This window comes from Danio aesculapii, chromosome 23, assembly GCF_903798145.1.
Source record: "Danio aesculapii chromosome 23, fDanAes4.1, whole genome shotgun sequence".
Lineage (NCBI taxonomy): Eukaryota > Metazoa > Chordata > Actinopteri > Cypriniformes > Danionidae > Danio > Danio aesculapii.
In genome coordinates, this window is record NC_079457.1 from 45,711,888 (window position 1) to 45,738,391 (window position 26,504).

The window sequence follows — 26,504 nt, forward strand, 5'->3', positions numbered from 1 at the left end:
AAGACAAAAGAGCGATGAACATTGTAAGCGAGAACCACTTGGAAATTGACCACCTTCAAAACAGCAATAGAGAGCAGTCAAAACCTTTTGAAACCAGCACGATGGACTGCTGATTGAAAATCAAAGATTCCAGTAGATCTTACCCCTCCACTATTATTGTATGGCACACTCTTCCAGGTAGCGACAAACGCTGAAGTAGCTGCAAAAGGTATGTTGGGGAAGTATTGCTTGACCGCTGCAGTGACTTGTGCCAGTACATTACTGCTTGGCTTATGGACGTAGGAGGTGCTTCCACCATGTCTACTGTCAAGTTGAGTCCAAAGAGGAGCAATGATATCTCTTTTAGAGTTCAGGGAGGAGTTGGAGGCAGGCAGCGGCTTAGTAAATGTTAGGTATCCATTGCTGTTCAGCTAGAATTTAGGACCAAACATTTTTTTGATTAGTTTTTTTAAAGGGCTATGAAGAGAATGCTTTAGACACGAGAGCTGTATACATAAATTGTGACTTGTGTGGTGGGATGAAATTGTAATGCTTACATAGATCTGACTGTATGTACGTCCAAAGTATTTGAAAGGCTGCTGCAGGGAAATGGCATCTGAGCTTCCATCGTTGGCAGTGGAGTTCACTGCTTGTCCATCGTCTGAAGGTAGGAAATTGCTTGGCACTACAAAAAAAGATTAATGAGAATTGTTTTATTTTTTATTGTTGTTGTTGTTGTGGTCGTGGTTGTGATGTAGAAACATAAGGTCACAAAGGTTAAGATGGAGCTTCCGATTGCTCTGGCTTACCTTTTGTTGAGCCATCCACTGGGAAAGAGGAGCGGCCATTCACATTGGTATTGCTGCTGGATGAGAGTTCTGAGGCATTGCTTACTTTAATAGTGAAAGAATTGACCGAGTCCACCGTGTCGTAACCAGCCTGTAGAAGTAAATGAATCATATTTAGCTCCCCAACTTTTTCTTGGTATGACTATCTTTTGTTAGAATGGAAGGTATGAGTTGAGGCAAAAGGCAGTTCCTTGGCATTTCTCTTATTCCAAATAATTGTATGAGGACCTGTTTCCACTCACCAGCCAGGTTTGTCCCAACTGTGAGATGTTTCCATAATTCAGCAGGATGAAAGAGCGCTGAACACTGGAGGCTAAAACCACTTGGAAAGTAGCCACCTTCAAAGCACCAACACACGGCATTAAAATCTTTCCAACCTTCACAGGACAGCAATAATTGACTTGATAAATAACGGTCAGATCTTACCCCTCTACCGTCATAGTATGGCACGTTGTCCCAGGTAGCAACAAAAGCTGAGGAAGCAGTAAAATCTATGTTAGGGGAGTATTGTTTAACAGCTGCGGTGACTTGTGCCAGTACAGCACAGCTTGTATCCTCTCTATAGGAGATGGTTCCACCCTGTCTGTTGTCAAAGTGAGTCCACAGGGGGGCAATGAGGTCTCTTCCAGAGTTCAGAAAGGGGACGCAGTCGGACGGCGGCTTGGCAAACGTTAGAAGGCCATTGTTATTCACCTAAAATTCAGGACAAAACATTTATGAAGAAGTCAGTGTCTGAACAACGTAAAGCTACCAGTTTCACTCATTTAAGGAGGCTTGCCAACTAAGATAAAGTTGGATTAAAAATGCCTCTTGATATGGAAAGTGACAAATGCAATTCTTACAAAGGTCTGATTCAGAGAGCGTCCAAAATATTTGAAAGGCTGCTGCAGTATAATGGCTTCAGAGCTGCCGTTATCCAAACGGGGTGTTACCATTTCTCCATTCCCAAATGGTATGAAATTGTCTGGCACTGGGGAACAGGTAAACGAGAGGGATTCCATGACAAGCTGCAGTGGCACAAAAGCTTAGTGAACCCAGCCCCCCAAAACCCACCCCGAGAGTAGCTTGCTCTAAAGAGTTAAAAAACTTGGGCTCTTACATTTTGGCGACCCATCCACCTGGAAAGCCCAGCAACCTGTCACCTTGATATTACTGCTTGATGAGAGTTCCGAGACACTGCGTGCTGGAACTTGGAAAGAGCTAGCAGAGTCCACGGTGCTATAGCCAGCCTGTAGAAGTGAATAAAAGATTGAAATTTATCTTCTACCCAGAAAAGAGAGTTGGATAGAAAGCTTACCTTTCCATTCACAAGCGTTTCCTTTTAAACGCTACATTAAAACTCACTTTGCAATTGCCACAACGTACAAGAAACAGGTCTTCACTAACCTGCCATGGCTGTCCTGTCTCTGCAATATCTCCATAATAGATGAAGACAAAAGAGCGATGAACATTGTAAGCGAGAACCACTTGGAAATTGACCACCTTCAAAACAGCAATAGAGAGCAGTCAAAACCTTTTGAAACCAGCACGATGGACTGCTGATTGAAAATCAAAGATTCCAGTAGATCTTACCCCTCCACTATTATTGTATGGCACACTCTTCCAGGTAGCGACAAACGCTGAAGTAGCTGCAAAAGGTATGTTGGGGAAGTATTGCTTGACCGCTGCAGTGACTTGTGCCAGTACATTACTGCTTGGCTTATGGACGTAGGAGGTGCTTCCACCATGTCTACTGTCAAGTTGAGTCCAAAGAGGAGCAATGATATCTCTTTTAGAGTTCAGGGAGGAGTTGGAGGCAGGCAGCGGCTTAGTAAATGTTAGGTATCCATTGCTGTTCAGCTAGAATTTAGGACCAAACATTTTTTTGATTAGTTTTTTAAAGTGCTATGAAGAGAATACTTTAGACACGAGAGCTGTATACATAAATTGTGACTTGTGTGGTGGGATGAAATTGTAATGCTTACATAGATCTGACTGTATGTACGTCCAAAGTATTTGAAAGGCTGCTGCAGGGAAATGGCATCTGAGCTTCCATCGTTGGCAGTGGAGTTCACTGCTTGTCCATCGTCTGAAGGTAGGAAATTGCTTGGCACTACAAAAAAGATTAATGAGAATTGTTTTATTTTTTATTGTTGTTGTTGTTGTGGTCGTGGTTGTGATGTAGAAACATAAGGTCACAAAGGTTAAGATGGAGCTTCCGATTGCTCTGGCTTACCTTTTGTTGAGCCATCCACTGGGAAAGAGGAGCGGCCATTCACATTGGTATTGCTGCTGGATGAGAGTTCTGAGGCATTGCTTACTTTAATAGTGAAAGAATTGACCGAGTCCACCGTGTCGTAACCAGCCTGTAGAAGTAAATGAATCATATTTAGCTCCCCAACTTTTTCTTGGTATGACTATCTTTTGTTAGAATGGAAGGTATGAGTTGAGGCAAAAGGCAGTTCCTTGGCATTTCTCTTATTCCAAATAATTGTATGAGGACCTGTTTCCACTCACCAGCCAGGTTTGTCCCAACTGTGAGATGTTTCCATAATTCAGCAGGATGAAAGAGCGCTGAACACTGGAGGCTAAAACCACTTGGAAAGTAGCCACCTTCAAAGCACCAACACACGGCATTAAAATCTTTCCAACCTTCACAGGACAGCAATAATTGACTTGATAAATAACGGTCAGATCTTACCCCTCTACCGTCATAGTATGGCACGTTGTCCCAGGTAGCAACAAAAGCTGATGAAGCAGTAAAATTTGCGTTAGGGGAGTTTTGTTTAACAGCTGCGGTGACTTGTGCCAGTACATCACTGCTCGTATCCTCTCTACAGGAGATGGTTCCACCCTGTCTGTTGTCAAAGTGAGTCCACAGGGGGGCAATGAGGTCTCTTCCAGAGTTCAGAAAGGGGACGCAGTCGGACGGCGGCTTGGCAAACGTTAGAAGGCCATTGTTATTCACCTAAAATTCAGGACAAAACATTTATGAAGAAGTCAGTGTCTGAACAACGTAAAGCTACCAGTTTCACTCATTTAAGGAGGCTTGCCAACTAAGATAAAGTTGGATTAAAAATGCCTCTTGATATGGAAAGTGACAAATGCAATTCTTACAAAGGTCTGACTCAGAGAGCGTCCAAAATATTTGAAAGGCTGCTGCAGTATAATGGCTTCAGAGCTGCCGTTATCCAAACGGGGTGTTACCATTTCTCCATTCCCAAATGGTATGAAATTGTCTGGCACTGGGGAACAGGTAAACGAGAGGGATTCCATGACAAGCTGCAGTGGCACAAAAGCTTAGTGAACCCAGCCCCCCAAAACCCACCCCGAGAGTAGCTTGCTCTAAAGAGTTAAAAAACTTGGGCTCTTACATTTTGGCGACCCATCCACCTGGAAAGCCCAGCAACCTGTCACCTTGATATTACTGCTTGATGAGAGTTCCGAGACACTGCGTGCTGGAACTTGGAAAGAGCTAGCAGAGTCCACGGTGCTATAGCCAGCCTGTAGAAGTGAATAAAAGATTGAAATTTATCTTCTACCCAGAAAAGAGAGTTGGATAGAAAGCTTACCTTTCCATTCACAAGCGTTTCCTTTTAAACGCTACATTAAAACTCACTTTGCAATTGCCACAACGTACAAGAAACAGGTCTTCACTAACCTGCCATGGCTGTCCTGTCTCTGCAATATCTCCATAATAGATGAAGACAAAAGAGCGATGAACATTGTAAGCGAGAACCACTTGGAAATTGACCACCTTCAAAACAGCAATAGAGAGCAGTCAAAACCTTTTGAAACCAGCACGATGGACTGCTGATTGAAAATCAAAGATTCCAGTAGATCTTACCCCTCCACTATTATTGTATGGCACACTCTTCCAGGTAGCGACAAACGCTGAAGTAGCTGCAAAAGGTATGTTGGGGAAGTATTGCTTGACCGCTGCAGTGACTTGTGCCAGTACATTACTGCTTGGCTTATGGACGTAGGAGGTGCTTCCACCATGTCTACTGTCAAGTTGAGTCCAAAGAGGAGCAATGATATCTCTTTTAGAGTTCAGGGAGGAGTTGGAGGCAGGCAGCGGCTTAGTAAATGTTAGGTATCCATTGCTGTTCAGCTAGAATTTAGGACCAAACATTTTTTTGATTAGTTTTTTTAAAGGGCTATGAAGAGAATGCTTTAGACACGAGAGCTGTATACATAAATTGTGACTTGTGTGGTGGGGTGAAATTGTAATGCTTACATAGATCTGACTGTATGTACGTCCAAAGTATTTGAAAGGCTGCTGCAGGGAAATGGCATCTGAGCTTCCATCGTTGGCAGTGGAGTTCACTGCTTGTCCATCGTCTGAAGGTAGGAAATTGCTTGGCACTACAAAAAAGATTAATGAGAAATGTTTTTTTTTTTATTGTTGTTGTTGTTGTGGTCGTGGTTGTGATGTAGAAACATAAGGTCACAAAGGTTAAGATGGAGCTTCCGATTGCTCTGGCTTACCTTTTGTTGAGCCATCCACTGGGAAAGAGGAGCGGCCATTCACATTGGTATTGCTGCTGGATGAGAGTTCTGAGGCATTGCTTACTTTAATAGTGAAAGAATTGACCGAGTCCACCGTGTCGTAACCAGCCTGTAGAAGTAAATGAATCATATTTAGCTCCCCAACTTTTTCTTGGTATGACTATCTTTTGTTAGAATGGAAGGTATGAGTTGAGGCAAAAGGCAGTTCCTTGGCATTTCTCTTATTCCAAATAATTGTATGAGGACCTGTTTCCACTCACCAGCCAGGTTTGTCCCAACTGTGAGATGTTTCCATAATTCAGCAGGATGAAAGAGCGCTGAACACTGGAGGCTAAAACCACTTGGAAAGTAGCCACCTTCAAAGCACCAACACACGGCATTAAAATCTTTCCAACCTTCACAGGACAGCAATAATTGACTTGATAAATAACGGTCAGATCTTACCCCTCTACCGTCATAGTATGGCACGTTGTCCCAGGTAGCAACAAAAGCTGATGAAGCAGTAAAATTTGCGTTAGGGGAGTTTTGTTTAACAGCTGCGGTGACTTGTGCCAGTACATCACTGCTCGTATCCTCTCTACAGGAGATGGTTCCACCCTGTCTGTTGTCAAAGTGAGTCCACAGGGGGGCAATGAGGTCTCTTCCAGAGTTCAGAAAGGGGACGCAGTCGGACGGCGGCTTGGCAAACGTTAGAAGGCCATTGTTATTCACCTAAAATTCAGGACAAAACATTTATGAAGAAGTCAGTGTCTGAACAACGTAAAGCTACCAGTTTCACTCATTTAAGGAGGCTTGCCAACTAAGATAAAGTTGGATTAAAAATGCCTCTTGATATGGAAAGTGACAAATGCAATTCTTACAAAGGTCTGACTCAGAGAGCGTCCAAAATATTTGAAAGGCTGCTGCAGTATAATGGCTTCAGAGCTGCCGTTATCCAAACGGGGTGTTACCATTTCTCCATTCCCAAATGGTATGAAATTGTCTGGCACTGGGGAACAGGTAAACGAGAGGGATTCCATGACAAGCTGCAGTGGCACAAAAGCTTAGTGAACCCAGCCCCCCAAAACCCACCCCGAGAGTAGCTTGCTCTAAAGAGTTAAAAAACTTGGGCTCTTACATTTTGGCGACCCATCCACCTGGAAAGCCCAGCAACCTGCCACCTTGATATTACTGCTTGATGAGAGTTCCGAGACACTGCGTGCTGGAACTTGGAAAGAGCTAGCAGAGTCCACGGTGCTATAGCCAGCCTGTAGAAGTGAATAAAAGATTGAAATTTATCTTCTACCCAGAAAAGAGAGTTGGATAGAAAGCTTACCTTTCCATTCACAAGCGTTTCCTTTTAAACGCTACATTAAAACTCACTTTGCAATTGCCACAACGTACAAGAAACAGGTCTTCACTAACCTGCCATGGCTGTCCTGTCTCTGCAATATCTCCATAATAGATGAAGACAAAAGAGCGATGAACATTGTAAGCGAGAACCACTTGGAAATTGACCACCTTCAAAACAGCAATAGAGAGCAGTCAAAACCTTTTGAAACCAGCACGATGGACTGCTGATTGAAAATCAAAGATTCCAGTAGATCTTACCCCTCCACTATTATTGTATGGCACACTCTTCCAGGTAGCGACAAACGCTGAAGTAGCTGCAAAAGGTATGTTGGGGAAGTATTGCTTGACCGCTGCAGTGACTTGTGCCAGTACATTACTGCTTGGCTTATGGACGTAGGAGGTGCTTCCACCATGTCTACTGTCAAGTTGAGTCCAAAGAGGAGCAATGATATCTCTTTTAGAGTTCAGGGAGGAGTTGGAGGCAGGCAGCGGCTTAGTAAATGTTAGGTATCCATTGCTGTTCAGCTAGAATTTAGGACCAAACATTTTTTTGATTAGTTTTTTTAAAGGGCTATGAAGAGAATGCTTTAGACACGAGAGCTGTATACATAAATTGTGACTTGTGTGGTGGGATGAAATTGTAATGCTTACATAGATCTGACTGTATGTACGTCCAAAGTATTTGAAAGGCTGCTGCAGGGAAATGGCATCTGAGCTTCCATCGTTGGCAGTGGAGTTCACTGCTTGTCCATCGTCTGAAGGTAGGAAATTGCTTGGCACTACAAAAAAAGATTAATGAGAATTGTTTTATTTTTATTGTTGTTGTTGTTGTGGTCGTGGTTGTGATGTAGAAACATAAGGTCACAAAGGTTAAGATGGAGCTTCCGATTGCTCTGGCTTACCTTTTGTTGAGCCATCCACTGGGAAAGAGGAGCGGCCATTCACATTGGTATTGCTGCTGGATGAGAGTTCTGAGGCATTGCCTACTTTAATAGTGAAAGAATTGACCGAGTCCACCGTGTCGTAACCAGCCTGTAGAAGTAAATGAATCATATTTAGCTCCCCAACTTTTTCTTGGTATGACTATCTTTTGTTAGAATGGAAGGTATGAGTTGAGGCAAAAGGCAGTTCCTTGGCATTTCTCTTATTCCAAATAATTGTATGAGGACCTGTTTCCACTCACCAGCCAGGTTTGTCCCAACTGTGAGATGTTTCCATAATTCAGCAGGATGAAAGAGCGCTGAACACTGGAGGCTAAAACCACTTGGAAAGTAGCCACCTTCAAAGCACCAACACACGGCATTAAAATCTTTCCAACCTTCACAGGACAGCAATAATTGACTTGATAAATAACGGTCAGATCTTACCCCTCTACCGTCATAGTATGGCACGTTGTCCCAGGTAGCAACAAAAGCTGATGAAGCAGTAAAATTTGCGTTAGGGGAGTTTTGTTTAACAGCTGCGGTGACTTGTGCCAGTACATCACTGCTCGTATCCTCTCTACAGGAGATGGTTCCACCCTGTCTGTTGTCAAAGTGAGTCCACAGGGGGGCAATGAGGTCTCTTCCAGAGTTCAGAAAGGGGACGCAGTCGGACGGCGGCTTGGCAAACGTTAGAAGGCCATTGTTATTCACCTAAAATTCAGGACAAAACATTTATGAAGAAGTCAGTGTCTGAACAACGTAAAGCTACCAGTTTCACTCATTTAAGGAGGCTTGCCAACTAAGATAAAGTTGGATTAAAAATGCCTCTTGATATGGAAAGTGACAAATGCAATTCTTACAAAGGTCTGACTCAGAGAGCGTCCAAAATATTTGAAAGGCTGCTGCAGTATAATGGCTTCAGAGCTGCCGTTATCCAAACGGGGTGTTACCATTTCTCCATTCCCAAATGGTATGAAATTGTCTGGCACTGGGGAACAGGTAAACGAGAGGGATTCCATGACAAGCTGCAGTGGCACAAAAGCTTAGTGAACCCAGCCCCCCAAAACCCACCCCGAGAGTAGCTTGCTCTAAAGAGTTAAAAAACTTGGGCTCTTACATTTTGGCGACCCATCCACCTGGAAAGCCCAGCAACCTGCCACCTTGATATTACTGCTTGATGAGAGTTCCGAGACACTGCGTGCTGGAACTTGGAAAGAGCTAGCAGAGTCCACGGTGCTATAGCCAGCCTGTAGAAGTGAATAAAAGATTGAAATTTATCTTCTACCCAGAAAAGAGAGTTGGATAGAAAGCTTACCTTTCCATTCACAAGCGTTTCCTTTTAAACGCTACATTAAAACTCACTTTGCAATTGCCACAACGTACAAGAAACAGGTCTTCACTAACCTGCCATGGCTGTCCTGTCTCTGCAATATCTCCATAATAGATGAAGACAAAAGAGCGATGAACATTGTAAGCGAGAACCACTTGGAAATTGACCACCTTCAAAACAGCAATAGAGAGCAGTCAAAACCTTTTGAAACCAGCACGATGGACTGCTGATTGAAAATCAAAGATTCCAGTAGATCTTACCCCTCCACTATTATTGTATGGCACACTCTTCCAGGTAGCGACAAACGCTGAAGTAGCTGCAAAAGGTATGTTGGGGAAGTATTGCTTGACCGCTGCAGTGACTTGTGCCAGTACATTACTGCTTGGCTTATGGACGTAGGAGGTGCTTCCACCATGTCTACTGTCAAGTTGAGTCCAAAGAGGAGCAATGATATCTCTTTTAGAGTTCAGGGAGGAGTTGGAGGCAGGCAGCGGCTTAGTAAATGTTAGGTATCCATTGCTGTTCAGCTAGAATTTAGGACCAAACATTTTTTTGATTAGTTTTTTTAAAGGGCTATGAAGAGAATGCTTTAGACACGAGAGCTGTATACATAAATTGTGACTTGTGTGGTGGGATGAAATTGTAATGCTTACATAGATCTGACTGTATGTACGTCCAAAGTATTTGAAAGGCTGCTGCAGGGAAATGGCATCTGAGCTTCCATCGTTGGCAGTGGAGTTCACTGCTTGTCCATCGTCTGAAGGTAGGAAATTGCTTGGCACTACAAAAAAAGATTAATGAGAATTGTTTTATTTTTTATTGTTGTTGTTGTTGTGGTCGTGGTTGTGATGTAGAAACATAAGGTCACAAAGGTTAAGATGGAGCTTCCGATTGCTCTGGCTTACCTTTTGTTGAGCCATCCACTGGGAAAGAGGAGCGGCCATTCACATTGGTATTGCTGCTGGATGAGAGTTCTGAGGCATTGCCTACTTTAATAGTGAAAGAATTGACCGAGTCCACCGTGTCGTAACCAGCCTGTAGAAGTAAATGAATCATATTTAGCTCCCCAACTTTTTCTTGGTATGACTATCTTTTGTTAGAATGGAAGGTATGAGTTGAGGCAAAAGGCAGTTCCTTGGCATTTCTCTTATTCCAAATAATTGTATGAGGACCTGTTTCCACTCACCAGCCAGGTTTGTCCCAACTGTGAGATGTTTCCATAATTCAGCAGGATGAAAGAGCGCTGAACACTGGAGGCTAAAACCACTTGGAAAGTAGCCACCTTCAAAGCACCAACACACGGCATTAAAATCTTTCCAACCTTCACAGGACAGCAATAATTGACTTGATAAATAACGGTCAGATCTTACCCCTCTACCGTCATAGTATGGCACGTTGTCCCAGGTAGCAACAAAAGCTGATGAAGCAGTAAAATTTGCGTTAGGGGAGTTTTGTTTAACAGCTGCGGTGACTTGTGCCAGTACATCACTGCTCGTATCCTCTCTACAGGAGATGGTTCCACCCTGTCTGTTGTCAAAGTGAGTCCACAGGGGGGCAATGAGGTCTCTTCCAGAGTTCAGAAAGGGGACGCAGTCGGACGGCGGCTTGGCAAACGTTAGAAGGCCATTGTTATTCACCTAAAATTCAGGACAAAACATTTATGAAGAAGTCAGTGTCTGAACAACGTAAAGCTACCAGTTTCACTCATTTAAGGAGGCTTGCCAACTAAGATAAAGTTGGATTAAAAATGCCTCTTGATATGGAAAGTGACAAATGCAATTCTTACAAAGGTCTGACTCAGAGAGCGTCCAAAATATTTGAAAGGCTGCTGCAGTATAATGGCTTCAGAGCTGCCGTTATCCAAACGGGGTGTTACCATTTCTCCATTCCCAAATGGTATGAAATTGTCTGGCACTGGGGAACAGGTAAACGAGAGGGATTCCATGACAAGCTGCAGTGGCACAAAAGCTTAGTGAACCCAGCCCCCCAAAACCCACCCCGAGAGTAGCTTGCTCTAAAGAGTTAAAAAACTTGGGCTCTTACATTTTGGCGACCCATCCACCTGGAAAGCCCAGCAACCTGCCACCTTGATATTACTGCTTGATGAGAGTTCCGAGACACTGCGTGCTGGAACTTGGAAAGAGCTAGCAGAGTCCACGGTGCTATAGCCAGCCTGTAGAAGTGAATAAAAGATTGAAATTTATCTTCTACCCAGAAAAGAGAGTTGGATAGAAAGCTTACCTTTCCATTCACAAGCGTTTCCTTTTAAACGCTACATTAAAACTCACTTTGCAATTGCCACAACGTACAAGAAACAGGTCTTCACTAACCTGCCATGGCTGTCCTGTCTCTGCAATATCTCCATAATAGATGAAGACAAAAGAGCGATGAACATTGTAAGCGAGAACCACTTGGAAATTGACCACCTTCAAAACAGCAATAGAGAGCAGTCAAAACCTTTTGAAACCAGCACGATGGACTGCTGATTGAAAATCAAAGATTCCAGTAGATCTTACCCCTCCACTATTATTGTATGGCACACTCTTCCAGGTAGCGACAAACGCTGAAGTAGCTGCAAAAGGTATGTTGGGGAAGTATTGCTTGACCGCTGCAGTGACTTGTGCCAGTACATTACTGCTTGGCTTATGGACGTAGGAGGTGCTTCCACCATGTCTACTGTCAAGTTGAGTCCAAAGAGGAGCAATGATATCTCTTTTAGAGTTCAGGGAGGAGTTGGAGGCAGGCAGCGGCTTAGTAAATGTTAGGTATCCATTGCTGTTCAGCTAGAATTTAGGACCAAACATTTTTTTGATTAGTTTTTTTAAAGGGCTATGAAGAGAATGCTTTAGACACGAGAGCTGTATACATAAATTGTGACTTGTGTGGTGGGATGAAATTGTAATGCTTACATAGATCTGACTGTATGTACGTCCAAAGTATTTGAAAGGCTGCTGCAGGGAAATGGCATCTGAGCTTCCATCGTTGGCAGTGGAGTTCACTGCTTGTCCATCGTCTGAAGGTAGGAAATTGCTTGGCACTACAAAAAAGATTAATGAGAAATGTTTTTTTTTTTATTGTTGTTGTTGTTGTGGTCGTGGTTGTGATGTAGAAACATAAGGTCACAAAGGTTAAGATGGAGCTTCCGATTGCTCTGGCTTACCTTTTGTTGAGCCATCCACTGGGAAAGAGGAGCGGCCATTCACATTGGTATTGCTGCTGGATGAGAGTTCTGAGGCATTGCCTACTTTAATAGTGAAAGAATTGACCGAGTCCACCGTGTCGTAACCAGCCTGTAGAAGTAAATGAATCATATTTAGCTCCCCAACTTTTTCTTGGTATGACTATCTTTTGTTAGAATGGAAGGTATGAGTTGAGGCAAAAGGCAGTTCCTTGGCATTTCTCTTATTCCAAATAATTGTATGAGGACCTGTTTCCACTCACCAGCCAGGTTTGTCCCAACTGTGAGATGTTTCCATAATTCAGCAGGATGAAAGAGCGCTGAACACTGGAGGCTAAAACCACTTGGAAAGTAGCCACCTTCAAAGCACCAACACACGGCATTAAAATCTTTCCAACCTTCACAGGACAGCAATAATTGACTTGATAAATAACGGTCAGATCTTACCCCTCTACCGTCATAGTATGGCACGTTGTCCCAGGTAGCAACAAAAGCTGATGAAGCAGTAAAATTTGCGTTAGGGGAGTTTTGTTTAACAGCTGCGGTGACTTGTGCCAGTACATCACTGCTCGTATCCTCTCTACAGGAGATGGTTCCACCCTGTCTGTTGTCAAAGTGAGTCCACAGGGGGGCAATGAGGTCTCTTCCAGAGTTCAGAAAGGGGACGCAGTCGGACGGCGGCTTGGCAAACGTTAGAAGGCCATTGTTATTCACCTAAAATTCAGGACAAAACATTTATGAAGAAGTCAGTGTCTGAACAACGTAAAGCTACCAGTTTCACTCATTTAAGGAGGCTTGCCAACTAAGATAAAGTTGGATTAAAAATGCCTCTTGATATGGAAAGTGACAAATGCAATTCTTACAAAGGTCTGACTCAGAGAGCGTCCAAAATATTTGAAAGGCTGCTGCAGTATAATGGCTTCAGAGCTGCCGTTATCCAAACGGGGTGTTACCATTTCTCCATTCCCAAATGGTATGAAATTGTCTGGCACTGGGGAACAGGTAAACGAGAGGGATTCCATGACAAGCTGCAGTGGCACAAAAGCTTAGTGAACCCAGCCCCCCAAAACCCACCCCGAGAGTAGCTTGCTCTAAAGAGTTAAAAAACTTGGGCTCTTACATTTTGGCGACCCATCCACCTGGAAAGCCCAGCAACCTGCCACCTTGATATTACTGCTTGATGAGAGTTCCGAGACACTGCGTGCTGGAACTTGGAAAGAGCTAGCAGAGTCCACGGTGCTATAGCCAGCCTGTAGAAGTGAATAAAAGATTGAAATTTATCTTCTACCCAGAAAAGAGAGTTGGATAGAAAGCTTACCTTTCCATTCACAAGCGTTTCCTTTTAAACGCTACATTAAAACTCACTTTGCAATTGCCACAACGTACAAGAAACAGGTCTTCACTAACCTGCCATGGCTGTCCTGTCTCTGCAATATCTCCATAATAGATGAAGACAAAAGAGCGATGAACATTGTAAGCGAGAACCACTTGGAAATTGACCACCTTCAAAACAGCAATAGAGAGCAGTCAAAACCTTTTGAAACCAGCACGATGGACTGCTGATTGAAAATCAAAGATTCCAGTAGATCTTACCCCTCCACTATTATTGTATGGCACACTCTTCCAGGTAGCGACAAACGCTGAAGTAGCTGCAAAAGGTATGTTGGGGAAGTATTGCTTGACCGCTGCAGTGACTTGTGCCAGTACATTACTGCTTGGCTTATGGACGTAGGAGGTGCTTCCACCATGTCTACTGTCAAGTTGAGTCCAAAGAGGAGCAATGATATCTCTTTTAGAGTTCAGGGAGGAGTTGGAGGCAGGCAGCGGCTTAGTAAATGTTAGGTATCCATTGCTGTTCAGCTAGAATTTAGGACCAAACATTTTTTTGATTAGTTTTTTTAAAGGGCTATGAAGAGAATGCTTTAGACACGAGAGCTGTATACATAAATTGTGACTTGTGTGGTGGGATGAAATTGTAATGCTTACATAGATCTGACTGTATGTACGTCCAAAGTATTTGAAAGGCTGCTGCAGGGAAATGGCATCTGAGCTTCCATCGTTGGCAGTGGAGTTCACTGCTTGTCCATCGTCTGAAGGTAGGAAATTGCTTGGCACTACAAAAAAAGATTAATGAGAATTGTTTTATTTTTTATTGTTGTTGTTGTTGTGGTCGTGGTTGTGATGTAGAAACATAAGGTCACAAAGGTTAAGATGGAGCTTCCGATTGCTCTGGCTTACCTTTTGTTGAGCCATCCACTGGGAAAGAGGAGCGGCCATTCACATTGGTATTGCTGCTGGATGAGAGTTCTGAGGCATTGCTTACTTTAATAGTGAAAGAATTGACCGAGTCCACCGTGTCGTAACCAGCCTGTAGAAGTAAATGAATCATATTTAGCTCCCCAACTTTTTCTTGGTATGACTATCTTTTGTTAGAATGGAAGGTATGAGTTGAGGCAAAAGGCAGTTCCTTGGCATTTCTCTTATTCCAAATAATTGTATGAGGACCTGTTTCCACTCACCAGCCAGGTTTGTCCCAACTGTGAGATGTTTCCATAATTCAGCAGGATGAAAGAGCGCTGAACACTGGAGGCTAAAACCACTTGGAAAGTAGCCACCTTCAAAGCACCAACACACGGCATTAAAATCTTTCCAACCTTCACAGGACAGCAATAATTGACTTGATAAATAACGGTCAGATCTTACCCCTCTACCGTCATAGTATGGCACGTTGTCCCAGGTAGCAACAAAAGCTGATGAAGCTGCAAAAGCTGTGGTAGGGAAATATTGTTTAACAGCTGCAGTGACTTGTGTCAGTACAGCACTGCTTGTATCCTCCCTATAAGAAATGGTTCCACCCTGTCTGTTGTCAAAGTGAGTCCAAAGGGGAGCGATGAGGTCTCTTCCAGAATTCAGAAGGGGGATGCAGTCACTCGGTGGCTTAGTAAAAGTTAGGAGGCCATTGTTATTCACCTAAAATACAGGACAAAACATTTATGACAAGTCAATCTCTGAAGAAAGTAAAGCTAGCAGTTATGCTCATTTAAGGAGACTTGTAAACTTAGATGAAAGCTGATTCAAATGACTCTTGATGTGGAAAGTGACAAATACAATTCTTACATAGGTCTGATTCAGTGTTCGTCCAAAATATTTGAAAGGCTGCTGCAATACAATGGCTTCAGAGCTGGCATTATCCAAACGGGGGGTTACTATTTCTCCATTCCCAAATGGTAGGAAATTGTCTGGCACTGAAGAACAGGTAAATGAGAAGCATTTCTTTAGTTCATAAAAGTAAAACAATAGCTCACAAGTCGGAAAATGGTTAAACATTTCATAGGAGAATTCACTAAAGATAAAGCGCACTCACTTGCCGAGATGCTTATTCTTATTGTTTTCTTAATATGGTCCCTACATTTTTTCACTACCCAGTTTGCGGCAAAAAATATATAAATGCAGTAGTGAAACTAAAGTATTATGGACAGCAATTTATGGCTGAATAGAATTTGGTCAGGGACCTTCCCTTAACTTGCAGGCTGCGTCTGAATCTAAAACTGTGGCGAACAAAGCAGACTATTACAATCTGGCAGAGTTTTCGAGGATTGTGTATTTTGACTCTGCAAATGCAATCTAGAACCTGAATTGGCTATTTTAAAAAAAATAAAGGAGCATTTTGCTGCACTGTGAAAGGGGAAATTCAACTTTAAATGCTGTTTGGGTTTTTGTGTGCAAACATGGCATGCTGCAGTAGCGCAGCAGTTTAGTGAATTCCCCCTATCCAACCCAAGAGCATCTTGCTGTAAACAGTTATAAAACTTGTGAGCTTACAGTTTGGTGAGCCATCAACTTGCAAAGCCCAGCAACCTGTCACATTGACATTACTGCTTGATGACAGTTCTGAGACACTGTGTGTTGGAGCTATGAAGGAACTGACTGAGTTCATGGTGCTGTAGCCAGCCTGTAGGAGTAAATAATATAATGAATTTCCTTTTCTACTATGAAAAGAGACAAAGAAAGAAACAAAGAAAACTTTTTTTTTGGCACTGACAAGCCTTTCCTTTTAGACTCTACATTAGGACTCACTTTTGCCATTTCCACAACATACCAGAATCAACACTTCACTTACCTGCCATGGTTGTCCTTTTTGTGCAACATTTCCATAATAGATCAGGACAAAAGAGCGATGAACATTGTACGCTAAAACCACTTGGAAACTGACCACCTTCAAATCACCAATAGAAAGCAGTCAAAACTTTAGATAAAGCAAGATGGACAATATATTAAAAATAAGCGATTCTAGTAGATCTTACCCCTCCACCATTATAGTATGGCACATTGTCCCAGGTGGCAACAAATGCTGATGTAGCTGCAAAAGGCATGTTGGGGAAGTATTGCTTGACCGCTGCGGTGACTTGTGCCAGTACTTTACTGCTTGCAGTATTGATATAGGAGATGGTTCCTCCATGTCTACTGTCAAGTTGAGTCCAAAGAGGAGCAATAATGTCTCTTCCAGAAACCAGAGAGGAGTTGTAGGCAGACAGCGGTCCAGTAAATGTTAGAAACCCATTACTGTTCAGCTAGAATTCAGGACCATACATTTTATGATAAGTTAATAAAGTACTTCAAATAAGATTGTCTTAGACATGAGGGGTATATAAATGACCTGTGGCTGAAATGGTGGTGTGAAAATGTAATGCTTACAAAGATCTGATTATATGTACGTCCAAAGTATTTGAAAGGCTGCTGTAAGAAAATAGCACCCAAGCTTCCATCATCAGCAGTGGGGTTCACTACTTCTCCATCCCCTGAAGGTAGGAAAATGCTTGGCACTAAGACAAAAAAAATAACTTTAGTTGTGCTGAAGAAGCACAAGTTCACAAAGGTAAAGGTCAAGATTGAGCTTTGCTTTCACTGGCTTACAGTTTGGTGTGCCATCAACTTGGAAAGAGGAGCGACCAATCACATTGGTATTGCTGCTGAATGAGAGTGCTGAGGCATTTGATACTTGAATTTTGAAAGAACTGACAGAGTCCACCGTGCCATAACCAGCCTATAGACATAAATTAATCATATTTAGCTCCTCAGTTTTTTACAAATGTAATTGACTTTTGATACAATGGAAAGTATGATGTGAACAAAGGCAAATTCTTGTAATTGTTTTCATTGTTAACAGTTGTATGAGGATCTGAGTCCACTCACCACCCAGGTTTGTTTCAGCTCTGAGATATTTCCATAGTTTAGCAGGATGAAAGAGCGCTGAACACTGGAGACTAAAACCACTTGGAAAGTAGCCACCTTCAATTGTCAATAGATGGGATTAAAATCTTTCCACCCTTTATGGCACAACTTTAATTCACTGAAAAACAACAATTTGATCTTACCCCTGCACCATTATAGTATGGCACGCTGTCCCAAGTAACAACAAAAGCTGACAAAGCTGTAAAAGCTGTGGTAGGGAAATATTGTTTAACAGCTGTAGTGACTTGTGCCAGTACAGCACTGCTTGTATCCTCCCTGTAAGAAATGGTTCCACCCTGTCTGTTGTCAAAGTGAGTCCAAAATGGAGCGATGACGTCTCTTCCAGAATTCAGAAGGGGGATGCAGTCGGTTGGCGGTTTGGTAAATGTTAGGAGGCCATTGTTATTCACCTAAAATACAAGAGAAAACATTTATGAAAAGTCAATCTCTGAAGAAAGTAAAGTTAACAGTTTTGCTCTTTTTTTTAAGGAGACTTGTAAACTTAGATGAAAGCCGATTCAAATGTCTCTTGATGTGGAAAGTGACAAATACAATTCTTACATAGGTCTGATTCAGTGTGCGTCCAAAATATTTGAAAGGCTGCTGCAATACAATGGCTTCTGAGCTAGCATTATCCAAACGAGGGGTTACTATTTCTCCATTCCCAAATGGTAAGAAATTAGCTGGCACTGGGGAACAGAAAATGAGAAGCATTCCTTTAGTTTATAAAAGTAAAACAAAAACTCACAAGTTTAAACATGGTTAAACATATTTATAGGGGAATTCACTAAGGATGAAGTGTGCTCGCTTGCCGAGAAGCTTGTTATTTTTTTATGGGTGGCCTACAATTTTTTTGTATCTAATTCGCTACAAAAATGATATAATGTATATCCATTATACAGTTATGGAACTAGAGTATTTTGGGACACCAAATTACTGCTGAATAGAATTTGGCCAGGGCACTTTCCCAACTCGCAGGCTGCATCTGAATCTAAGACTGTGGAGAACAAAGCAGACTGCTAAAACTGGTGTCAGGGTTTTGACATGTTATGATTTTATTTTTACATATTATGATTTTGTTTTGCCACTAGATGTCCTCATTTCTTTCTAACTTTTCTTTGATTTCAGTAATCAATGTGAGTGTGTTCACATGTGTCTTGCTCTGCTGTCTGGATTTAAATTGACCCATTTTCCTTGTTTCATTACTTGGTCATTGTAAGTATTAGCCTCTGTTTGTGGCGACGCAGTGGCGGAGTAGGTAGTGCTGTCGCCTCGTAGCAAGAAGGTTGCTGGTTCAAGCCTCGGCTGAGTCAGTTGGCATTTCTGTGTGGAGTTTGCATGTTCTCCCTGCGTTCGCGTGGGTTTCCTTTGGTTGCTCCGGTTTTCCCCACAGTCCAAAGACATGCGATACAGGTGAATTGGGTAGGCTAAATTGTCCGTAGTGTATGTGTGTGAATGAGTGTGTATGGTTGTTTCTCACAGATGGGTTGCAGCTGGAAGGGCATCCACTGTGTAAAACATGTGCTGGATAAGTTGGCGGTGCATTTCGCTGTGGCGACCCCGGATTAATAAAGGGACTAAGCCGAAAATGAATGAATGAGCTTCTGGTTGTCGTAAGTTTTTGCCCTACCTTACCCAGGATTCCTTATGAAGTTATTGATGTTTATCATCTTGCGACTGTTTTGTTTTCTGGAGATTTTTCGTTTTAGTATGTGCCAGAGATTTCGCCTGTTGGCATTTTTGTACCTTCTTGAAACTAAGATTTTTTCTGTTTTCTCCGAATCTTTTGGAATCATATTGTTTCGTAAATAAACTCTCATGAAGCAAGTAGTGTCTCACTGTCGAGTCCATTAACCTCTAGTGATAAGGTATTCAGACTCTAACACTGGAGACCCGGGTTCTACCCCGACTCAGGATCTTCTTGCCGCAGTGGTTCAGCATGCATCTACAGTCCATCAACACGAGAATGCGCTAATGCAGCAAGAAACTTTGATGGCCAAAGACTCACAGGTACTCTTTGATATTATGACTTCTGTCCGTCAGCTCTTTGACATGTTACCTACCAGTCCCACTCTTGCTTCCAGTGCATCCTCAGTACCCCTTGCAGAAACTCGAGTGATCTCCCCTCTGACAGAACCTCCTGGAGTCCCACCTGTCAAACAACATGCTTGAGCCAAAGAGTCTCAAGAACCCCTAGATTTGTTTCAGGTGTGGCTCAATCAAAATCCTGTCCCCCTAGAGGCAGTATTTTTTTCACTGTCCCTCCCCGAACGAACTGCCATGGACAAATATATTGATAAAGCTCTCGCAGCAGAAATCAACCAGCTATTTACATCCGCTGCGGTTGCTGGTTTCCTCTTTGTCGGGGTAAAAAAGGTGGTGGACTTCGCCCATGTATTCATTACAGGGGACTTAATAAAATTACCATCCACAATTGCTATCCCTTACCTCTAATTTTAACTGCTTTCGAAATTCTGCAAGAAGCCTCCGTCTTCACCAAACTTGAACTGCGCAACGCCTACCACCTTGTGTGCATTAGACAGGGAGATGAGTGAAAGATCGCTTTTAACACACCCTCAGGGCATTACGAATACTGAGTCATGCCTTTCAGTCTCACTAATACTCCTGCAGTTTTTCAAAAGCCCTCATTAATAGCCCCTTTCACACAGTGATACTGGTAAATATCCAGAAAATTTCCGGAACAACTTTACCGGTAGATTCAAAAGAGCGCTGTTCACACAGACAAGGACGTTACGGATTTTTCACACATTCACCAATACACACATCAGTTTCAAAATACCTGTAAATTCTGACATCATTAACCAGAAATTACCTCCAAACGGCTGCGCTTGTATTTGTAAACATTTGATGACATTATAAATTATGTGAATGGATCAGTATTGTGTACAACTTAGATGAAAACATATGGATGAACACTTTCGCATGTCGAGATGTACTTGTATGTGTGTGTGCTGGCGCTCACTGGCTGCTTCACGTGCACACAGGTCAGAGCTTGAAGGTAAACAAACAATGGCTCATCATAAGCATTTTATCGATCATTTTTTTACACAGTTGGGATTAAGAAGGAACATAGAAACGTTATCTGACTAACATCTAGCAGCTAAATGTGTCTGGAAAAATATGCAAAAGCTTTTATTTTCATAAACCGAGCAGACATGAATGCGTCTGAGTGTTCTGATTGGCTAAAGTATATGTCTCACACGCTCTTTCCGGCAATTTTCCTTCTGTGTTCACACAGAGCAGCATTCCGGCAACTTATCGGTAGTGTTACAACTTATTCCAAAAAATTGGCGTAACAAATTTACTGGTATTTTCAAAAAGGGCCCGTTCACACATACACACGTTCACACATTACTGGGAATTTTCCAGAAAGGTCTGTATGTGTGAAAGGGGCTAATGATGTCGTTCGAGGCATTCTGAACAAGTTTGTGCTTGTTTACTTAGACAATATCCTAATCTTCTTGAGTTCTCTCCAAGAGCATGTGCAGCATGTCAGCAAGGTTCTCAGGTGCTTCCTCGATAACCACCTGTATGTCAAACCCAAAAAATGTCTGTTCCATGTGACAAGTTAAATTCCTGGGTTTCTCATCAATCCTGGACAGATTCAAAAGGGTCCTCAAATGGTCCAGGTAGTTGTGTATTGGCATTCCCCCTCATCAGTATAGGAGGTACAGTGCTTTCCGGGCTTTGCTAATTCTTATCGAAAGTTTATTCTGAACTTTAGTACTCTGGTGGCTCCTTTATCTGCCCTCAGTAAGAGAAACCTAGCAAGTTTTCAATGGGGATCAGAAGCTGAACTGTCCTTCAGCAAACCTAAGAGATGCTTTATCTCTGCACCTGTTCCTCCCCTTTCTAACCCTGACAGACATTTCATGGTGGATATTTATGCTTCAGATGTAGGCATTGGACCTGTGTTGTCCTAAAGAGGAGAAGATAACAAGTTGCATCCATTTGAATTCCTCTCCCACAGCCTTACTCCTACTTACAGAAACTATTGTGTGGGTGATAGAGAATTACTAACAGTGAAGCTAGCTCTTAATAAATAGAGACACTGGCTGGAGGGTGCCAAACACCCTTTCCAAGTGCTTACTGACCACAAAAACCTTAAGTACATTCAACAGGCTAAGCAACTCAATCCATGCCAGGTACGTTGGTCTTTGTTTTTCAACCAATTTCATTTCACTCTTACCTACCGACTAGGCTCCAAAACCCTAAAACCTGATGCACTGTACAGAGTATATGTAAACTCTCCACAAGAAAATAACAATAACACTATTGTCCCCAGTTCTAATAGCCCCTATCAGGTGGGATATGGAGAGCATGGTAAGAAAAGCCCAAACCTAAAAACCTGACCCTGGAGGAGGGCCAAATAACTGTCTGTTCGTTCCTAAAGCTGTCCACTCAAAGATCCTTCAGCGAGTGCATTCTTCTCAACTTACCTGTTATTCTGGGTGCTCTCGCACTCTTGAGTTCCTTCAGAGATGGTTTTGGTGGCCAACCATCAAGACAGATGTTGCAACATTTGTCAATGCTTGCCCAACTTGCAACCAGAGAAAAGGGTCTCACAGTTCATCCCAGATTTATGCACCCACTTCCTGTACCACACAGACCTTGGTCACGTATCTCAATGGATTTCATCACTGGACTCCTGTTATCCCAGGGCAACACAACTATATTAGTCATGGTGGATAGGTTTTGCAAGGCCACATAATTCATTCTACTGGGGTCTTTGGTATCCCACAGGATGTTGTCTTGGATCAAAGACCTCTATTCTTCTCTCGATTCTGGCAAGCATTCTGTCAGTCCCTGGGGGCTACAGCGAGTCTGTCTTCAGCGTTCCACCCTGAATCTAATGCCCAAACAGAGAGACTCAAACAAGACCTAGAGACTACCTTAAGATGTATGGCAATGAGCAACCCTACCTCTTGATCTTGTTTCATCATGTGGGCTGAATATGTTCACAATACCCTTTGTTCATTGGCAACGGGCATGTCTCCTTTTGAGTGTCAGTTTAGATATTCTCCCCCACTATTACCCAAGCAGGAGGTGGAGGTGGCAGTTCACTCGGCTCTTCTGTTTGTTAAGCGATGCTGCCAGACTTGGAAGAGGGCCTGTCTCAAGCTTCTCAAGGTATCCCAGCAGTACCAGCAGCAGGCTAATCGCAGATACGGAACGGCCCCCACTTTACTCCCTGACCAAAGAGTCTGGCTTTCAATCAAGAATATTGCCCTACTGGTGGAATCCAGAAAACCTTCTCAGAAGTTCATTGGTCCCTTCAAGATTACCAGGAAAGTCAAGCCAATTACTTACCAGTTATACCTTCCCAAGTCATTAAGAAAAATCTCAACTTTCATGTTTCTCTGTTAAAACCAGTTTTGCCTTTTCATTTTTTTTAGCAAGTAAACCTCCCCCTTCTTGTTTCTTTGGGGGCCAGTCTACACAGCCCGTGGAATATTGGATGTCTATCGAGTACATAGATCCCAGCAGTATCTCATGGAATGGGAAGGCTATGGCCCTGAGGAGCGCTCCAGGGTTACTGCCAAGAACATTTTGGACCCTAAACTTATTTGAGACTTTCACACCCTCAAGCTCCAGTCCCTAAGTAAGAAAGTCAGGAGCCATTCCTAGATGGGGGGTGGGGGGGGTAGAGTGGGGGTGTCCTGTCAGTGTTTTGCCATGTTATGATTTAGTTTGTACATGCTATGTTTTTGTTCTGCCACTAGATGTCCTCATTTCTTTGTAACTTTTCTTTGATTTCAGTAATCAATGCGATTGTGTTCACATGTGTCTTGTTCTGTGTGTATTGAAGTTGACCCATTTTCCTTTTTTTTTTTTGCTCAGTTTTGTTGATAACAGCCTGTGGTTGTGTAAGTTTTTGCCCTACTTCACTAAGGATTCTTTCTGAAGGTATTGGTGTTTATCATCTTGCGATTGTTTTGTTCTCTGAAGATTTTTCATTTTAGTTTGTGCCTGAGATATTTCGCCTATTGGCATTTTTGTACCTTTTTGAAAATAAGATTTTTTTTCGGTTTTCTCTGAATCCTTTTTTAATATTTTTTTGTTAACAGGCCCTCGCAAAGCAAGAAGTCTCTTGCTGTCAGGTTCATTAACCTCCTGTGGCTCAGTGGTAAAGATTCAGATTGCGGTTCTACCCCGACTTTGACATCTGACAGAGTTTTCGAGGATTGTGTATTTTGACTCTGCAACTGCAATCTAAAACCTTAACTGGCTTTTAAAAAAAGGATTCTCGCATTCTATTGCCCTGTGAGAGGGAAAGCTCAACTTTAAATGCTGTTCAGGTTTTTGTGTGCAAACATGGCATGCTGCAGTAGTACAAAGTTTTAGTGAATTACCCCATCCACCACACGAGCACCTTGCTTTTAACAGTTATCAAAATTTTTGACTTACAGTTTGGCGAGCCATCAACATGCAAAGCCCAGCAACCTGTCACATTGACATTACTGCTTGATGACAGTTCTGAGACACTGTGTGTAGGAGATATGAATGTACTGACAGAGTCCACTGCGCTATAGCCAGCCTGTAAGAGTAAATGAAGTAATTAATTTCCTTTTCTGCCAAGAAAAGAGAGAAGGAACGAATCAAAGAAAACTTTCTTTGGCATTTACAAGCCTTTTCTTATAAACTTTATATTAGGACTGACTTTTGTCATTTCCACAATGTGCAAGAATCAACACTTCACTTACCTGCCATGGTTGTCCTTTTTGTGCAACATTTCCATAATAGATCAGGACAAAAGAGCGATGAACATTGTAGGCTAAAACCACTTGGAAACTGACCACCTTCAAATCACCAATAGAAAGCAGTCAAAACTTTAGATAAGGCAAGATAAACAATTTAAAAATCAGTGATTCTAGTAAATCTTACCCCTCCACCATTATAGTATGGCACATTGTCCCAGGTGGCAACAAATGCTGATGTAGCTGCAAAAGGCATGTTAGGTATGTATTGCTTGACCGCTGCGGTGACTTGTGCCAGTACTTTACTGCTTGCTGTATTGATATAAGAGAAGGTTCCTCCATGTCTACTGTCAAGTTGAGTCCAAAGAGGAGCAATAATGTCTCTTCCAGAAACCAGAGAGGAGTTGTAGGCAGACAGCGGCCCAGTAAATGTTAGAAACCCATTACTGTTCAGCTAGAATTCAGGACCATACATTTTATGATTAGTTAATAAAGTACTTCAAAGAGAATGTTTTAGATGTGAGGGGTGTGTAAATGACTTGTGGCTGAAATGGTGTTGTGAAAATGTGATGCTTACAAAGATCTGATTATATGTACGTCCAAAGTATTTGAAAGGCTGCTGTAAGAAAATGGCACCCAAGCTTCCATCATCAGAAGTGGGGTTCACTACTTCTCCATCCCCTGAAGGTAGGAAATTGCTTGGCACTAAGACAAAAGAAATGGCAAGAATGAAGTTCACAAAGGTAAAGCTCAAGATTGAGCTTTGTTTTCACTGTCTTACAGTTTGGTGTGCCATCAACTTGGAAAGAGGAGCGACCATTCACATTGGTATTGCTGCTGAATGAGAGTGCTGAGGCATTTGATACTTCAATTGTGAAAGAATTGACAGAGTCCACCGTGCCATAACCAGCCTATAGACATAAATAAGTCATATTTTGCTCCTCAGTTTTTTACAAATGTAATTGACTTTTGCTACAATGAAAAGTATAAAGTGAAGCAAAGGCAAGTTCTTGTCATTTTTCTTCATTTGAACAGATGCATGAGGATTTGAGTCCACTCACCACCCAGGTTTGTTTCGGCTCTGAGATATTCCCATAGTTCAGCAGGATGAAAGAGCGCTGAACACTGGAGACTAAAACCACTTGGAAAGTAGCCACCTTCAAGTACCAACACATGGCATTAAAATATTTCCAACCTTCATGGGACAACATTAATTCACTGAAAAACAATGATTTGATCTTACCCCTGCACCATTATAGTATGGCACGCTGTCCCAAGTAACAACAAAAGCTGACAAAGCTGTAAAAGCTATGTTAGGGAAATTTTGTTTAACAGCTGCAGTGACTTGTGTCAGTACAGCACTGCTTGTATCCTCCCTATAAGAAATGGTTCCACCCAGTCTGTTGTCCAAGTGAGTCCAAAGGGGAGCGATGAGGTCTCTTCCAGAATTCAGAAGGGGGATGCAGTCGGTCGGCGGTTTGGTAAATGTTAGAAGACCATTGTTATTCACCTAAAATACAGGAGAAAACATTTATGGAAAGTCAAACTCTGAAGAAAGTAAAGCTAGTTTTTCTCTTTTAAGGAGACTTGTGAACTCAGATGAAAGCCAATTCAAATGACTCTTGATGTGGAAAGTGACTAATACAATTCTTACATAGGTCTGATTCAGTGTGCGTCCAAAATATTTGAAAGGCTGCTGCAATACAATGGCTTCAGAGCTGGCATTATCCAAACGGGGGGTTACTATTTCTCCATTCCCAAATGGTAGGAAATTGTCTGGCACTGAAGAACAGGTAAATGAGAAGCATTCCTTTAGTTTATAAAAGTAAAATAAAAGCTCACAAGTCTAAAATTGGTTAAACATATTTATAGAGGAATTCACTAAGGATGAAGTGTTCCCACTTGCCAAGATGCTTATTTATTTATATTTTATGTGTGCTCTAAATTTTTTCAGTACCCAATTTGCTACAAAAATATATGTAAAAACAGTAGTGGAACTATCGTATTATGGACACCAATTTACGGCTGAATAGAATTTGACCAGGAAACTTCCTCAACATGCATGCTACATCTGAATGCAAGGCTGTGGAGAACAAAGCAGACTTCTACAATCAGGCAGAGTTTTCGAGGATTTTGTATCTTGTCTCGCTAACTGCAATCTAGAACCTGAACTGGCAATTTTTTAAAAAAATGAAGGTAACTTCTGCTGCACTGTGAGAGAGAAAGCTCAACTTTAAGTGCTTTTTTCAGGTATGTGTGCAAACATGGCAGTGGTACAAAAGTTGAGTGAATTCCCCCTCATCCACCCCAAGAGCACCTTGCTTTAATCAGTTATAAAACTTATGGGCTTACAGTTTAGTGAGCCATCAACATGCAAAGCCCAGCAACCTGTCACATTGACATTACTGCTTGATGACAGTTCTGAGACACTGTGTGTTGCAGTTATGAAGGAACTGACAGAGTCCATGGTGC

The 26,504-nt window shown here is 42.3% G+C and overlaps 1 protein-coding gene across 1 annotated transcript in view; it reads right to left on the bottom strand.

The window, feature by feature from the left end:
• si:dkey-9l20.3 (uncharacterized) overlaps positions 1-14,813 on the bottom strand; it is a 15,429-nt gene extending 616 nt beyond the window's left edge. The window contains exons 1-53 of the mRNA XM_056448723.1: positions 14,601-14,813; positions 14,320-14,449; positions 14,068-14,195; positions 13,675-13,941; positions 13,489-13,584; positions 13,202-13,331; positions 12,945-13,072; positions 12,529-12,795; positions 12,345-12,440; positions 12,064-12,193; positions 11,813-11,940; positions 11,420-11,686; positions 11,234-11,329; positions 10,947-11,076; positions 10,690-10,817; positions 10,274-10,540; positions 10,090-10,185; positions 9,809-9,938; positions 9,557-9,684; positions 9,164-9,430; positions 8,978-9,073; positions 8,691-8,820; positions 8,434-8,561; positions 8,018-8,284; positions 7,834-7,929; positions 7,553-7,682; positions 7,302-7,429; positions 6,909-7,175; positions 6,723-6,818; positions 6,436-6,565; positions 6,179-6,306; positions 5,763-6,029; positions 5,579-5,674; positions 5,298-5,427; positions 5,047-5,174; positions 4,654-4,920; positions 4,468-4,563; positions 4,181-4,310; positions 3,924-4,051; positions 3,508-3,774; positions 3,324-3,419; positions 3,043-3,172; positions 2,792-2,919; positions 2,400-2,666; positions 2,214-2,309; positions 1,927-2,056; positions 1,670-1,797; positions 1,254-1,520; positions 1,070-1,165; positions 789-918; positions 537-664; positions 144-410; positions 6-53 (exon numbers count right to left, since the gene is read on the bottom strand). Of these exons, the coding sequence (XP_056304698.1) occupies positions 6-53; positions 144-410; positions 537-664; positions 789-918; positions 1,070-1,165; positions 1,254-1,520; positions 1,670-1,797; positions 1,927-2,056; positions 2,214-2,309; positions 2,400-2,666; positions 2,792-2,919; positions 3,043-3,172; positions 3,324-3,419; positions 3,508-3,774; positions 3,924-4,051; positions 4,181-4,310; positions 4,468-4,563; positions 4,654-4,920; positions 5,047-5,174; positions 5,298-5,427; positions 5,579-5,674; positions 5,763-6,029; positions 6,179-6,306; positions 6,436-6,565; positions 6,723-6,818; positions 6,909-7,175; positions 7,302-7,429; positions 7,553-7,682; positions 7,834-7,929; positions 8,018-8,284; positions 8,434-8,561; positions 8,691-8,820; positions 8,978-9,073; positions 9,164-9,430; positions 9,557-9,684; positions 9,809-9,938; positions 10,090-10,185; positions 10,274-10,540; positions 10,690-10,817; positions 10,947-11,076; positions 11,234-11,329; positions 11,420-11,686; positions 11,813-11,940; positions 12,064-12,193; positions 12,345-12,440; positions 12,529-12,795; positions 12,945-13,072; positions 13,202-13,331; positions 13,489-13,584; positions 13,675-13,941; positions 14,068-14,195; positions 14,320-14,449; positions 14,601-14,720 (8,145 nt within the window). The 5' untranslated portion in view covers positions 14,721-14,813. The remainder of the gene's footprint in view (positions 1-5; positions 54-143; positions 411-536; positions 665-788; positions 919-1,069; positions 1,166-1,253; positions 1,521-1,669; positions 1,798-1,926; positions 2,057-2,213; positions 2,310-2,399; positions 2,667-2,791; positions 2,920-3,042; positions 3,173-3,323; positions 3,420-3,507; positions 3,775-3,923; positions 4,052-4,180; positions 4,311-4,467; positions 4,564-4,653; positions 4,921-5,046; positions 5,175-5,297; positions 5,428-5,578; positions 5,675-5,762; positions 6,030-6,178; positions 6,307-6,435; positions 6,566-6,722; positions 6,819-6,908; positions 7,176-7,301; positions 7,430-7,552; positions 7,683-7,833; positions 7,930-8,017; positions 8,285-8,433; positions 8,562-8,690; positions 8,821-8,977; positions 9,074-9,163; positions 9,431-9,556; positions 9,685-9,808; positions 9,939-10,089; positions 10,186-10,273; positions 10,541-10,689; positions 10,818-10,946; positions 11,077-11,233; positions 11,330-11,419; positions 11,687-11,812; positions 11,941-12,063; positions 12,194-12,344; positions 12,441-12,528; positions 12,796-12,944; positions 13,073-13,201; positions 13,332-13,488; positions 13,585-13,674; positions 13,942-14,067; positions 14,196-14,319; positions 14,450-14,600) is intronic.
• Between the last annotated feature and the right edge of the window lie 11,691 nt (positions 14,814-26,504).